The 15862-nt window shown below is 37.7% G+C and overlaps 1 protein-coding gene across 1 annotated transcript; it reads left to right on the top strand.

Annotated features, from left to right (window-relative positions):
* The first annotated feature begins 4890 nt into the window (after nt 1–4890).
* On the top strand, nt 4891–15452 carry LOC107286623 (vomeronasal type-2 receptor 26-like). The gene is made up of 6 exons (XM_015815016.1): nt 4891–4907; nt 5094–5385; nt 5629–6468; nt 11176–11400; nt 12425–12551; nt 14551–15452. The coding sequence occupies exons 1-6, from the start codon at nt 4891–4893 to the stop codon at nt 15450–15452; spliced, it is 2403 nt and encodes an 800-aa protein (XP_015670502.1).
* Nucleotides 15453–15862: the final 410 nt, after the last annotated feature.

Below are 15862 nucleotides of genomic sequence, written 5' to 3'. Positions count from 1 at the left end.
ACCTTCTCTGGGTCCATTTCAATGCCCTGTGGGGATATGCAATAACCTAGGTAGTCTATCCTTTCCTGGTGGAATTCGCATTTCAAGAGTTTGGCATATAGGTGGGCGGCTCGCAGTTTCTTTAAAACCGCTCTGACTAGGTTGACATGTTCCTCTTTTGATTTGGTGAAGATAAGAATGTCATCTAAGTAAACCAGGACCCCCTTAAATAGGTGCTCCCTTAGAATGTCATTGATTAGTTGCATAAATACTGCAGGGGCCCCTTGTAATCCAAATGGCAAGACTTTGAATTGGTAGCACCCCATGGGGCAGTTAAATGTGGTCTTCCATTCATCCCCTTCCTTAATTCTCACGTGATAGTAAGCTTCCCTTAGGTCTAGTTTAGAAAAAAAAATCCCTTTTGAGAGGTGTGACAATATGTCTTTCATGAGGGGTAGAGGGTATAGGTTGCTTTCACTGATTGTATTCAGGGCCCTATAATCCACGCATAAGCGTAAAGAGCCATCCTTCTTCTCTCTAAAGAGGACCGGAGCAGCCACTTTAGGCTTGGCTGGCTCAATGAATCCCCTTTCTAGGTTTTTCTTTATGAATCTTTCCATTTCCTCCTTCTCCTTTGGGCTCATGGAGTATAATCTGGGCTTCAGGAGTTTTGCCCCAGGCTTGAATTCAATGGCACAGTCCGTGGGTCGGGGGGGGGAGCTCATCCGCCCTCTCCTCACTGAAAACTTTAGCAAGGTCTCTGTATTCCTCTGGTATTTCTGGCAGTCTCTTTTCCTCTCCCATGGATGCTTCTTCTGTTCTTGATTCTGGCAGCCCCCCATGGGATTTTAAGTCCATAGGGTCACCCTTTGGGAATTTGATTTCTGCCATCCTCCAATTCACCCAGGGGTTCCATTTTTTTAACCATTCCATCCCTAGGATCATCGGGCATTCCATGCCTGGGGTCACTACAAACGTTATGTCTTCCTCATGTTTGCCAAGGAGAGATGTATTGGTAAAGTGGCTAGGGTAGCTGGCACCCTCCCCCTGCTATGGACCCATCTAACTGGCCAAATGAGATTGGTTGTTCCAGTCTCCTTGATGGAATGCCCAGGTTCCCCACTAGCGTTGGGCTAATGAGGCAGCGAGTGCAGCCAGAGTCTATTAAGGCTTTCACCTTCATGGCTTCGGGCATGGGGGGAATTAATATAGTCACTGTCTTGAGGATGGGTGCGATGCGTCCACTTACCAAGGGTTCGCCCTCCGAGCTGTCATCTGAGGTGTCCACCGGCCCTGCGGTGTAGGCTGGAGTTCTTTCCCCCTGATGAGCGGAGGTGGGGGATTCCACAGCCTCCATCATTCTCATGGCAGGTTATTTTGGCTTAGCTGGGGACTTTCTGGATTTGCTGGGTTGTGCTGGGGGGCTTTTGAGTGGCATTCTACAGCCCGATGCCCTTCTCTCCTGCACTTGAAACACCCCATTTGCTTCTTGGCCATAGCCGATGGTTTCCCTGGTTCATGTGTCAACTCAGGCAGTGAGCGGCTCCATTGTTTTCCTCGGCGGTGCCTCTTCAGTATGTCGATTTCTGCTTCCTCTGCCAAGACGTACCATTCCTCAAGTTGGTGTGGGTCCCCTCGGGGCAGGTCATAATTTAGTCCATCTTTGGTGGGTCCCCTCATATAGGTCATAATTTAGTCCATCTTTGAAATGGCTAAGGAGGATGTCTTCCGGCCTGTTCAGTTTGCTGGCAATGGCCCGGAATTCTTGCATATATTCGGCTACCAGGTGTTTGCCTTGCCTCATTGTTTTTATCCTTTCGCGGGCTTTGCGATCAGCCAGGGGGTCCTCAAATCACCTTCTCAGAAAGGACATGAAATGGTTGAAGTCGTTGAGCTCTGGGGCATTGGAGTCGTGCAAGTTCACCACCCAATCTGCGGCCGGCCCGTCCGGGGCAGATTGCACGATCCGGATACGGGCTTTGTCACTGGGGATGTGCCGCCTGTATTCCTCCATGTGGCTGAGGACTTGGGTTAGGAAAAACCCCAAGCATGTTGGCTCCCCCTTGAATCTCACGTCCAGCGACGGGAGTCTTTGAATGGATCGGTGCCTTCATTGTCGATGGTAGTGTCTTCCATCCAGATTGCCATCTGTGGGTCAGCAGGGAGTGGGGACTCCTGGATCAGCAGATGTCCCTGGGGCTGCAGGTTCCACTCCCCCCTCGGTGTCTCTTCCGTTGCAGCTCCAGGAGCTGGGGCGGCAGTAGGACTCAGAATTCTCCTCTCCTAGGGAGCTGAGGGTTCTCCTCATCAGGTCGATAGCTTTCTCTAGGATCCAGCCTGAGTACGGTGCCCAGATCCCTTCCTCCTCACTTGTGTGTAGGGATTTCTCCATCTCCTGCTTCCATACTGGTTGGTTGGCCCCCCGTCTCAGGGTCACCTTTCTTGATCTCTTTTCCCACTCGTCTTTCTTTCCAACGCCCATTGACCACCGAGGTTTGTGGTCCCATGTCTCCACCACCTCTTCTCCTGAGGAATCTGACCTCTCAGATCCCGACATCTGGCAGTCGGGGCAGCGGCTCCCTTCCCGGGGAGTTTTCTCCCTTCCCTGCTCCATCGTCTGACATGGTAATTTTTGCAAAGTCCCCCAGCAAGGTTCTCCCTTCCAGGTGGACTAATTCTGCAAGTCCTGTCTAATGTCAGGACCCACCCCACTTTGCACCTTAAGAAGACAGAACTCTTGGAATATTTCTTCCAACAGGCATCTTTATTAAGGGAAAATAGCTGCAGGCATTCTAGACAGGACTTGGGGCCACAGCCTTACGGTTCAAGGTTTTAAGGGATCCCCAACATCCCCACCCCACCATCCTTCCAGCGGCAATCCCAGGTGTTACATTTCCATCCCCTTTTTCCTCACTGCCGGTGGAAAGGAAACTTCAGAGGGGAATAGATGAAAGCTGATAGCCCCATTGTTATTGATGAGTCCTTTTGGTGGTATCCACATTCAGTCCCTTTGAAGTTGTGCCGAAGGAAGTGAGGGACATAAAACCCCTTTGTTCACCCCCCTTCCTTTTCATCGTATGACAGAATCCAGAGAGGGAAGAAATGGGGTTTTCCATAGTCAATAACTAGAGATGAAATATAATTGGATTCTGACAGCAACCTTCAGACAAGCAAATTCAATGGGGAAACCAGATTCACTTAACAACTGTGTTACTAACTTAACAACTGCAGTTATTCACTTAACAACTGTAGCAAGAAAGGCTATAAATGAGATAAAATTCACTTAACAACTGTATGTATGAGATGACCAAGCTGAGACCAAGGGAGGGGTCAAATCTGTCATAAGTCATGAGTCCCTTGCACCTGCAAGAGATCTAAGTCCAGCTCACCTTAAATAACTCTCTTACCTTCCACTCATTTCTCTTGACTGCTAGTTCATCCGATTCTTGTCCAGAGCTCAAGCTTGAAATAAATCTTTATACTTGGTTGAATTGTCTGAATCTCCTGATTTCCCCTGAAAAAGAAGAAGAAGAAGAAGAAGAAGAAGAAGAAGAAGAAGAAGAAGAAGAAGAAGAAGAAGAAGAAGAAGAAGAAGAAGAACAACAACAACAACAACAACAACAACAACAACAACAACAACAACAACAACAACAACAACAACAACAACAACAACAACTAAGAACTCCTAGAACTAAGGAGAAACTTCCTGACAGATAGAACAATTAACCAATGGAACAACCTACCTTCCGGAAGCGGTGAATGCTCCAATATTAAAAGTTTTTAAGAAGAAACTGGACAGCCATTTGTCCGAAATGGTATAGGGTTACCTGCCTGAGCAGGGGGTTGGACTAGATGACCTCCAATGTCCCTTCCAACTTTTATTATTATTATTATTATTATTATTATTATTATTATTATTATTATTATTATTATTATTATTATTATTATTATTATTATTATTATTATTATTATTATTATTATTATTATAAGAAAGAAAGAAAGAAAGAAAGAAAGAAAGAAAGAAAGAAAGAAAGAAAGAAAGAAAGAAAGAAAGACAGACAGACAGACAGACAGACAGACTTAGGATTGTTTAACTACAGCCACTTTCCCATTCTCCTTCATCTGGGAAAACGGTGTGAGATTCAGAAAAGAAAATTTTTCTTCTGACTCTAGATAGCTAGTGATCCTTAAAAAAAAACTAAAGGATTTATATAATTGGGCCTAAATTTCAGTCCATTGACTGAGTTAAAGGACACAATATAAGAAATTTGGCATGAAAAACCAAAGAGAGACACACCAAAATTTTGGATTTCTTTTCAGTGTAACTTTTGTTCCACTTCTCAGCTCCTCGGTCCTCTAATTACATACCAGTACACTTTTATTTTCAGTTAATGATCTCTGGTAGTGAAATCGTTGAGAGAATCAATGAGAGAAATTGCATGGGAATCACATAGAAGCTTACCCTATAATTATGAATAGTGACTTGGTCTGCAGCTTCTTTGAGAAGCTTTTCACTTTCTCTGTGGAGAATTCAGGTATTTGTTGATGATGCTACAGACCAAAATAAAAAGAAGTTAAATGTCCCAGTTCAGAAATACAGATGCTGCAGAGAGAGACTGTATTACCAGGCTAGTAAGATATGGTTTGCTTTGACTTAGAATCTAAGTAAAGATGGAGAAATGTTCTTTTATGGGGAGATTTTCGTTCATGATCATAATATTCAGATTATTGGTATTAGTGCCCCTTCCTAAGAGTGTCTGCAGAGTTCCAGTGCTAAAATGTCCCAGGACCCAACCTATTAGTAATCTTCTTAAATATTATTACTCAGGAGACCAGCTCCTGGGTGGCATTTTCTCACAGTCTTTCATTTTTATGAACATATTAGAGTTCAGAAGACACCCATTCCAGGACATGTTTTTGGACCACATGTAAGCAGTTGTGTATTTTAAAATTATGAACAAGTTTTCTATTTCCTTTTTTAAAGCTATATTTCAATCTTTCACTATTAATATATTTATTATACCTTAGCAAGCTATTAGAGAAGACTCTTTCCTTCTTAAAAGTTCTGAAATTCCAATGGCAATATAGTAATTTTCTATTTATTCATTTTGCAGATTACTGACTCAGAGCTATCAACACATTTTAGCTTTGGTTTTTGCAGTGAAAGAGATTAATCAAAGTCCTCTCATCTTACCTAACATCACCTTAGGCTTCAACATCTATAATGACTATTTCAGTCCAAAACATACTTACAAAGCTTCAGTGGAGCTCCTCTTTGAATCAGATGCATTCATCGCTAACTATAAATGTCATCTTCAAAATAATCTGATAGCCATCATTGAGGGACCAAGTTCTGTTGCTTTTCTTGATATGGCTACCATCATGACACCTTACAAGTTTGTACAGGTGAGTTCATTGATGAAAACTCATGACTAGTTTTTAAACCTATTACATTTCTAATATTTCATTTAAGTTGCTTACTTTTCTAATATTTTATTACATTTGTTATATGTTTAGCAGACATAAAATACAATGGCTGAATGATATCATTTCAAGTTCTAAATGTATGAAGAATATTAATTTTGAAAAAGTCACAGGGCCCAATGGACCTAACTGCTTATACTTTTCCTGTTTCCTTGCTTCATTTAGGTTGCATATAGCTCTGCTCTAGAAATCAAGACACAACCTCCATCACATTTCTTTTACTGGATGTTCCCAAATGCAATTAGTCAATACAAAGGACTTCTCCAGCTTCTTCTGCATTTCGGCTGGACCTGGATTGGGGTATTTTTCCTTAATATTGGCAATATAGCAGATATTTTATGGAGGAATATTATTCCCATGTTTTCCAAAAAAGGTGTCTGTTTTGAATTTATAGAAAAAATACCAGCTGGCTTTCTCAGTGAGGATGAAAAAACTGTTCAGAGATCACATGCAATTTTAAAAACAGTTTTCAATAGCACAACAAATGTTGTGTTGCTTCATGGGGAATTTCAGAGTATATTAAATTTAAGGTTTTTACTCAACATGTTGGAATTTAGTAATGTAGATTATGGTACAAAAGTCTGGGTGATGACAGCAGATGTTGACTTCTCATCAGTTCTCTTTCAAAGGAGTTGGGACATTAATTTCATGCATGGAACTCTGTCCCTTTCAGTACAATCAATGGAGATATCAGGATTCCAAAATTTTGTTCAGATGAGAAACCCAACTTTGGACAAAGAAGACAGTTTTTTAAAAGATTTCTGGCAACAGACATTTAACTGTATATTCCCAGTGTCTTCTATAGAGGATGAGACTATCTGCACTGGGGAGGAGAAACTTGAGAAACTCCCAATGACTGTGTTTGAAACCAGCATGACTGCCCACAGCTACAGTGTCTACACTGCTGTCAATGCAATCGCACATGCTCTGCATGTTCTTTACGCTTTCCAAGGCCAGCAAAAGTCAGTGAGGAAACAGAAATTCCTCAATCAAGAGTCATGGAAGGTGAGCAGACTGCTTAGAACATCTCAGCAGATACAGTACATTGATTCAGTTACAAAGTTGTCTATCAGCCTTGTTACATCCTTAAGCCTATCAGATATATTTTCAGCTTTTGTTAAATTCCAGTGTGTGTGGTTGATCTACCGTAGCTGCATATTTTGCAAGTGATAGTCACAATGTGTTTGATGAGCACCAACTGTGTGTCCTTTGCTTTCTATGTGATAATATATATATTTATTTTGCTTTCTACTTTTAGAGTTATTTTAACTTCTAGTTTGTACTGTTTAGAAATTTGACTGCATTGCTTCAATATCAGATTTTTCATCCTTAAGCCAATCCTTAAGCCAATCACATATATATTCAGCTTTTAGTAAATTCCAATATTTATGACTGATCTAACTGTATATTTTTCAAGTGATGGTCACAATATGTTTGGTGAGCACCAGTTTCATGTGTTGTATACTTTCTGCTTTGTTTTCTGCACAATAAGATGATTTTTATTTTGCTTTCGAGTTTTAGAGTTAACTTCTAATTTGTATTGTTTAGAAAATTTGACTTTAAGCATTGCTTAAATGTATCATTGTTCTCCAAATTCTAGCATCAGTTCTGTTGTAGATAAAATGCTATTAACTTATAATTATAAATATAGTTATTCTATTTGTTGGGCTCACCATCAAATTATCAATTTGTGGTGAAAGATCAGAAATAATTAAAATTACATCCTTATTTTGGCCTGAAAATATATGTAAAATGCAATTTTATTCTAGCAAATTCAAACTTGGCAAGATATTAGTAAAACTATACTCGAGAAAAAATATCCAATGCATGGAAAAATGCTGAAGTGATTCTTATACACAAGAAAAGGGCCCGAAGTGATTTAAAGAACTATTGCTCAATAAGCTTTCTTTATCATCTACAAGGTTTTCACCAAGATAATAGCAAAAAGAATATTGAGAACATTCAATGATGAACAAACCAAAGGAGCAAGCAGGGTTCAGAAATGGCTACATACAATGGATCATATCCAGGTTGTTCAGCAAGTCATTGAAAGGCACAATGGACTTCCGGTTTATGTTCGTAGCGCATGGCCATGTGAGAGTGGACCTCTGCTCCCCAAGGCTAATTTTGCCCTGCCAGGGGATCCCTAGATGGGTCCGAAGTCACCCCAGAGAGGTGACCGCGAGGGAGGGGCACCCCATTGATCACAAAGTGACAGCAATCACTTTGTTTGATCCGGGGAAAGTCCTCTGGAACCAACAGGAGAAAGGCTAGCCACATGCCAAGCTACTGCAGCTGAAGTCCAAGAGCACTACCAAGAACAACGGGGAACAGTGTGCTTGGAACTGGTGAGAGTATTTGATCTTCTCTCCCTTATTTTACAACCAGTCCCTGGGAAAGATCCCCAAACCAAACAACCTCTGAAAGTGAGGGGAGGGGGACTACATTCCCATTCCCCCATAGACGGAAGCAGCAAATTAACCTTTAAGGAGGAAAGAACTTTATTGAAATTAAATTCAAAATACTACAATCTGATCAAACTTAGAAACTAAAACAAACTGCTATGATTATATTCTAAAGGATTTTGATTGAATTACATAAAAAAAGAAAAATAATAACAACTTTTTATCTGAAAGAGCTGGAAAATAAATATTTGCTAACATCTAGTGGACAATGAGAATATAGCACATTAAAGACAATGCCCAGAAATAAAGAAAAAAAAATCTGTTCCCATGAACTCTAATAACTTTTAAGAAGATAGTTGCTAAGGAACAGAGAAGAAATTGCATACTGGGCCAGCCATAAGATTGGAAAGTGTTTGAAGGAAAAGAAATACTTTGATTGTGGTTTAAATTTATGAACTGTTTAAAAACTTTAATCTATGATAAATTATTGAGAAGGAAAGTTACAGGAAGGATTTAAGCTGGCTAAATATATTGAATTGACAATTGACTCCTTAAAGAAAGAATTGTTATAAAACATTGATTTTACTGAAACCTTGACAACTGAAAATTACAGTGGATTACAAAAATTATATATAAAAACAAGAACTATACAAAATTGGACTGTATGGATTTTGAGTTTTGATTAGCTTGACAAGGTTAATTACAGAGACTATGGCATTTATGATGGACTACTCGAAAGGAGGAGATAACATGGATATGACATTAAAAAATGATAGAAAACCACACTTAATATCTATTCCTGAAAGATTTAGCCTGAAAGATCAAAGACCTTTAGAAACACTTCAAGACAAGACAAATACTTTCCAAGACAAAAACTATGTAATGCTACGACAGATACAAACTATAATAGACTTAAACCATGAGGAGATTAAACATAACTTTGATACTATAAGTGAATATACTTCTAACTTAAATCTACAATAAAAAAACATCCAAAGAATGATGGTAAAGAATGAACAAACAATCCAGACAACAGAATGTGAACTAGAAAAAAAATAATTCAACTGGTGAAGTTATAAATGAAGGGAATTATAACTTAATACAAACAAGAAAAAACTTACAAGATTTGGATACAACAATAAATATGGAAAAGATACCTTATGCATTAGAACGTCAAAAGAAACCTGAGAAGAAAGAAGACTGAACAAAATGGACACTGTTAGGAAAATCATTGTTTGGGAGACAAAAAGCATACATCCTATCTACTATGTATCCTCTACTCGTAACAATAACTACAAAAATACAAGAACTGAAAAAATTGCAAATATTAATTTGGAAAACAATTTGGCAAAGGAAGAAGATTAGAGATGGGCTGAAGAGCTGGATTCACACTACCAGATGAAATATTGTATGAGTAAGCACTTGTTTGAATATGGCTAAATAAACAAATAACTTTGGCCATAAAGGGACTTTAGAATAAGTGGGATAAGAGATATAAGTAATATAGTATTTTTTGATAAGATAAAAAATGTAAAAATATTAGGATGTTGTAAGTGAAGGAAAAGTTTGAATTTTAAATACAAATTAAGTTTGAAAAGATTTAGGATTAAGGAATGATTGAAATATTGAAGGGAAATTAGTCTTATTAAGAACTCTGAAAAAAAGGATATATAGTGATTTAACTAATTTTTACAAATAGAAGTGAAATATAAATTGACTAGAAAGATGTTATGGATAGATGTTATGATAAATAAGTAGTATAGTATCTCTATAATATATGAAAGATGAAAATACTGGGGTGATATATTTAAATGGAAAATTTGGATATTTAGATGTTAAATACTGGGAAAAATATGATTGATAAGAATTGTTTGAATATTATGGAGAAATTGAGCTTAAACAAGATTTATGAAAATAAGATACTTGGTGAATTAATAAGATGACTCTTACGAAAATAACATAAGCTGATAAGAAGAAAATGCTACATATGGACTATTGTTGGTATAATTATAGAAGAAAATGTTTTTATTTAATCATTTAAATATGGAAAATATCAAATATTAGAAATTATATTTGTTTAATGTTGTACAAGGAGAATACTACTGGGTGAAGAGAAGATCAAGGAAATATATTATAAATTGATATACTAATCATGGAAATATAAAAATTAATTATTATTGATTGTTTATTAACTATTATTAATTGTATATTCTTTTCTAAAAAATTTATGAACCAAGACAACACACTATACACCAGGCACTAAGGCTGTTATTGTAAAAAACCCAATAAAACCTTTACAAAAAGAAAAAAGAAAGAAAGGCACAACAAATACACCATGCCTCTGTGCATGGCTTTCATTGACTACAAAAAGGTGTTTGACTCAGTATTCCAGCAAGAAATAACTAATGCAGTGCTCAACCAAAGCATAGTCACTGCTTACATAAACTTACTACAATCATTATATGAAAAAAAAAACCAATGGCAACAATTTGCCTTAATGATCTTAAAATGGAAATCAACATAGAACAAAGTGTATGACAAGATGATACAATATCACATATCCTTTTCTCAGCCTACCTTGAACAAGTGTTTTGCAAACTAGACTGGGCAAAAGATGGAATAAAAATCAATGGCACCTATTTAATTCACTTAAGATTTGCAAATGATGTTATTCTCTTCTCACAAGACCCAGAAGAGCTACAAAGAAGCATAGAAGAGCTGCATGAAGCAGGAGAGCCATTTGGATTACAAATAAATGTGAAAAAGAGCCAGGTTATGTTTAATAAATTCACTAAAGAAAGAAAAAAAAATACCTGGAGAAGAACATAGTAGACCACTACATATATTTTGGCCAATGAATCTCAAAGGAAGGTGATACAATAAAGGAAAGTGAATAGCGTGTCAAATGTGGTTGGCCGGCATTCAGCATAACAATCTTCCCCTATTCCTGAAGAGAAAAGTTTTTGATTAGTGTGTGCTACCTGCTCTAACATATGACAGTGAAACACGGACACTAACCTCGCAATTATACAAAAGCTAGGAGTGGCTCAAAGATCATTCAGTAGTAATAAAATATATAGTTCCCCATTTTACAGGCCTTGGTAGCAATATACGCAAGCGTCTAATGGAATCTTATAGTAATGGTTAGTTCTAAATACTTTACCAGTAGTATATAAAATGTTTTATTTGCTGAATTGTTGGTTTCCATTACAGTAGCCCACTGCAAGTTTTGAAGGACAATTAACTACAATATGGATGCTGATTTAATGAAATGCATTCTTATCTTTCTTATCCCCTGTTTATAAAGCTCCACCACTTTCTGCAGAGCATATCATTTAATAGCAGTACTGGAGAGATTTCCTTTGACAACAATGGGGAAATAGTTGCAGGATTTGATGCTATAAACTGGATCATATTTCCAAACCAAACATTTCTTAGAGTCAAAGTTGGAAGGATAGATCCAGGAACCCTCTCTGACAAACCATTGATTATTTCTGAAGAGAAGATCATTTGGCCCAACCGGTTTAATCAGGTGAGATTTATCTTATTTCAAAAATGGTTTGGTTCAATTTTATTATGACCAGCCATGAATATTCAGGTTCATACCTCAGTAGAAAGTGCATATATTGTCTTCCCTTCATTCTGAAGAATTGTCCACTTCTTACCACTTCTTTAACATTTGCTTTGTAGATATTGCTATTGTATAGCAACAATTTTAATATTGCTCCTAAAAAGTTTGCCTAATTCCTCTCTCTAACACTCCAGAAAAAATAAATATATAAAGAATGTTGCTTTATTAAAGCAAATGATACTTGGAGAGTTTAATTAGCTAAGATTTAATGTTTCCAGTAGCAGTAATTTATTATCAGATTTACATCTTTAGTTTTTTCCTTGGCAGCACCTAGTTACTCTAGATGGAAATTCCCAGCCTTAGGATAGAGGGGAAGTGGAATAAATGCATAAATAAAGAAATAAAAGATAAATGCAATGGAAAAATACATCAATACTAAAGTCAAAAAGAATGAGATTGGTCCCCCAACTCAACATAAATTCTGCTGAATAAAAGGGGAAATTTCATAACATGATATCCTGAGGTTTGTTTCACCTAGATCAGGGGTGTCAAACTGCCAGCTCACGGGCCAGTTGAAGCATGCAGAGGCCACATCCACCCCAGCTCTGGCAATGTGAAAAAAGTCACGATACATCGTGACACATCCCATAATGCAGCGAGTTTGACACCCATGATCTAGATTCATCTAAGTGTTTCAGGAAACAGTTTGCTTCTATGTTTGATGAGAGCTGATTATTTAATTTTCAGGTTTTTTTTTTAAATTAACACACCTTTTCTTTCAACCTTTTTGCTTGCAAATGTCACAAAATTGACTCCAGTCTAAGTAATGGGAGGGATTTTCTTCTCTCAAATTTCCCAGGATTTTTCATTATTGTATATTTTATTTCAGCCATATCAGAGAGAATGAGTATCTATATCTTTAACGGGTGTAGCATTTCAAAACTTTTCTATATTGCAAATGTTTTTTATTATTATTTTTGAACAGAAAAGACCCCTTTCAGTCTGTAATCAGAAGTGCCATTCAGGTTACAGAAAGACCAAAATTGAAGGGAAATTGTTTTGCTGCTATGAGTGCACTCCATGTCCAAAGGGGAAGATCTCTGACCAGACAGGTAAAAAAAGAATTGGAGGGAGGGAGGGAGGAACATTTAATAGAGGGACACTGGGGCTAGGGGAAGCTAGGGTTTTCTCACATTTTCTCAATTCAACAAGAAATATGGGACTAGGGAAATATGATCTCAAAACTAGACCATTCTTAGTTACAGAATAGAGTTAGAAGGGACCTTGGAGGTCTTCTAGTCCAATACCCTGCTCGGGCAGGAAACTCTATACCATTCCAGACAAGTAGCTGTCCAGTGTCTTTAAAATCTCCAGTGATAAAGCACCCACAACTTCTGAAGGCAAGCTGTTCCATGGGTTAATTGTTCTCACTGTTAGGAAGTTTCTCCTTAATTCTAGGATTTATTTAAGAATTCATTCTTAATTCTCACTGTTAGTACAAAGCAACTTAACTGTGAAATCAGTTATGCATAGATGTGGATTCTCCTTGATTAAATGTGCAGAACAGGGACTAGACAATTACTTTTCAGAGGTGTTTTATGTAAGTTCCTACATTAAGCAAGGCTTGGATTGGGCTAAATTGCCTAAGTACAATCTCTGGGATGATAAAATTTTAAAAGGATGATGATCCACAGATATTTTTCTTCATAATATCCCAATCAAGAAAAACTGAGAACATTCTGTCCCAAAGCACATAAGCGGTCATGGTTCCGATAGATGAAACTCTTTTATTCGAGAGACAAAGTATCAGCACTACATAGTTGAAACCAGAAACTAAATTTCCCTCTCCTGGATACAAAGTAACAAAGTGCAATTCCCTCCTCCAATAAACACTCATAAATCACATTCCCTAATTAGTTTAAAGTGCAGGCTTTCTCCCCAGCTCTCCAGCCCACCAAAACACTATCAGCTCTGGGCCCAATGTCCTTGGGTTCCCACGATTAAGTTATTATTGTTATGACTAGCTGGACTCTCATCTCTATTCCCACTCCCAGCAGCAACTAATTCTAAAAGTAATAGAGAAAATGGCTGCATTTCCATCTGTTGTCAAAGTAAGAACATCCAATGTTAGCAGCATTGACATCCATCCCCTTACAAAAAGGACAAATTCTGTAATGCAAACAAAATCATAGGTTAAAGGTTGCCTCTAGGTTTGTTATAGAATCTATTAATGAGTCTGTCAGCTTTTAAATCACTAGATTTCATCCAGGTGGCTTCAGACAATGGATATCCCTTCCATTGCACTAAGTACTGCAATTTCCATTATGAGCAATGGATGGAAACTAATCAAGCAGATAACCAACCTAGAACTAAGGAGAAATTTCCTGACAGAACAATTAATCAGTGGAATGACTTGCCTCCAGAAGTTGTGGGTGCTCCAACACTGGAGGTTTTTAAAAAATAGATTGGACAACCATTTGTTTGGACTAGTATAGGGTTTCCATGCTTGAGCAGGGTGTTTTACTAGAAGACTTCCAAGATCCCTTCCAACTCTGTTATTCTGAATGCTGTTCTCCTCAGCTGTTTTATGAGGGAAATAAAGGAATATCCCTTATGAAACTTAAAACTGTCCCTGTGATATACTACAGGTGCCTCAGAAACTATGGTCCATGCACTGTCAGTTCTATAGGAACATTCACCACATACTGATTACCTGTTTAATCTAAAAATACAGGGCATCCTGATAATTTGTATTTCTTTATTTCTTAGATAACAAGGTTAATCTATCTCTCCAAAAGTAGCAAATGTTACTACATTAAATGTAACCTTCACTCACAAATGGTTGATGGAATTCATTGATATTAAGGGTTGACTTTGCTTTGTTTCTTTTACTGGGTATTATTTTGGTGCTCAATGTGCAAATAAAGTTTCTGTCTATCTAATAATAATGTGTTCTTTAGTATAAAATCTTTACCCCAAAAAAGTGATTCCACTGAAGCTCAATCATAACAGTTGCATCATTTGTATCAATAAGGGCACCATAATATCATGCAATATACTAAGGGCTTTCTTGTTATGTTTTGACTTTAATATATGTATTTGGCTTTCCAGATATGGATGATTGCTTCCAATGCCCAGAAGGTCAATATCCAAACAATGACCAGGATTTATGCATACCAAAGCATGTAACGTATCTATCTTATGGAGACCTTTTGGGGACAGGCTTAGTCACATCAGTTCTTGTACTTTCTTTTATCACAATCTTTGTGCTAGGAATCTTCTTGAAGTACCACAACACACCCATTATCAAAGCCAACAACCGCAGCCTCTCCTACACCCTTCTTATCTCCCTTCTCCTCTCCTTCCTTTGTTCTCTGCTTTTCATTGGTCGACCCATGAAGATGACCTGTCTTCTTCGACAGACTGCTTTTGGGATCATCTTCTCAGTGGCTATTTCTTGTATGTTGGCCAAAACCATCACTGTGGTTCTTGCTTTCATGGCCACCAAACCAGGATCACGGATGAGGACATGGGTTGGGAAAAGACTGTCTCTTTTCATTGTTCTTTCCTGTTCTCTTATTCAAAGTACCTTTTGTACTGTATGGCTTGGAACTTCTCCCCCTTTCCCAGATTTTGATATGTTGTCCATAAATAGTGAAATAATTATAGAATGTAATGAAGGTTCAGTTGCAATGTTTTATTCTGTTTTAGGTTTTATGGGCTTCCTGGCCTTTGTCAGTTTTATTGCAGCTTTTCTAGCTAGGAAGTTACCAGACACTTTTCAGGAAACCAAGTCAATTACTTTCAGCATGCTGGTGTTTTGCAGTGTCTGGTTGTCATTTGTCCCTGCCTACATAAGCACCAAGGGGAAATATACAATAGCTGTGGAGATATTTGCCATTCTGGCCTCTAGTGCTGGGCTCCTGGCCTTTATCTTTTTCCCCAAGTGTTACATTATTATAATTAGACCAGATCTTAATAAAAGGGAGCAATTGACAAAAAGAGTGAATTAAACTATGTTGTCAACAATGTTTCCTTTATTCCAGTTGTGGAAACACAATTGTACCTAGTACTTAAATTGTACTTGACATATTAATCTTGCCAAAGTGTTCCATTCTATACATCATCATTGTTATTGTGGCAATGTCACAGGCAGTTGTGTATGTTCTTTTTGTTCTTACAATCTCTGAGATGGACCTTGAAGCCAAAGACTCTCACACAGTCCATATTCAGTTCTGTTCTCATAGTATAGTTTAAATGATGTTGTCTGTTTGTCCTTTACTGGACATGGTTCAATAAGATTAGGAATCATCTCTAAGTGACACTTTATTTGGTTGAAGAAAAGTTGCTCTGACTTCCTTTACCTTTACAAGACAGGTACGGTTTTGTTACCTATTGTCAGGATCTACTTTCAAACTAAATT

The sequence above is a fragment of the Protobothrops mucrosquamatus genome, unplaced genomic scaffold (assembly GCF_001527695.2).
Source record: "Protobothrops mucrosquamatus isolate PMUCROS unplaced genomic scaffold, P.Mucros_1.0 scaffold303, whole genome shotgun sequence".
Classification (NCBI taxonomy): Eukaryota; Metazoa; Chordata; class Lepidosauria; order Squamata; family Viperidae; genus Protobothrops; species Protobothrops mucrosquamatus.
The sequence above is the reverse complement of the archived record's forward strand: the minus strand, read 5'-3'. Positions and strand labels throughout refer to the sequence as shown.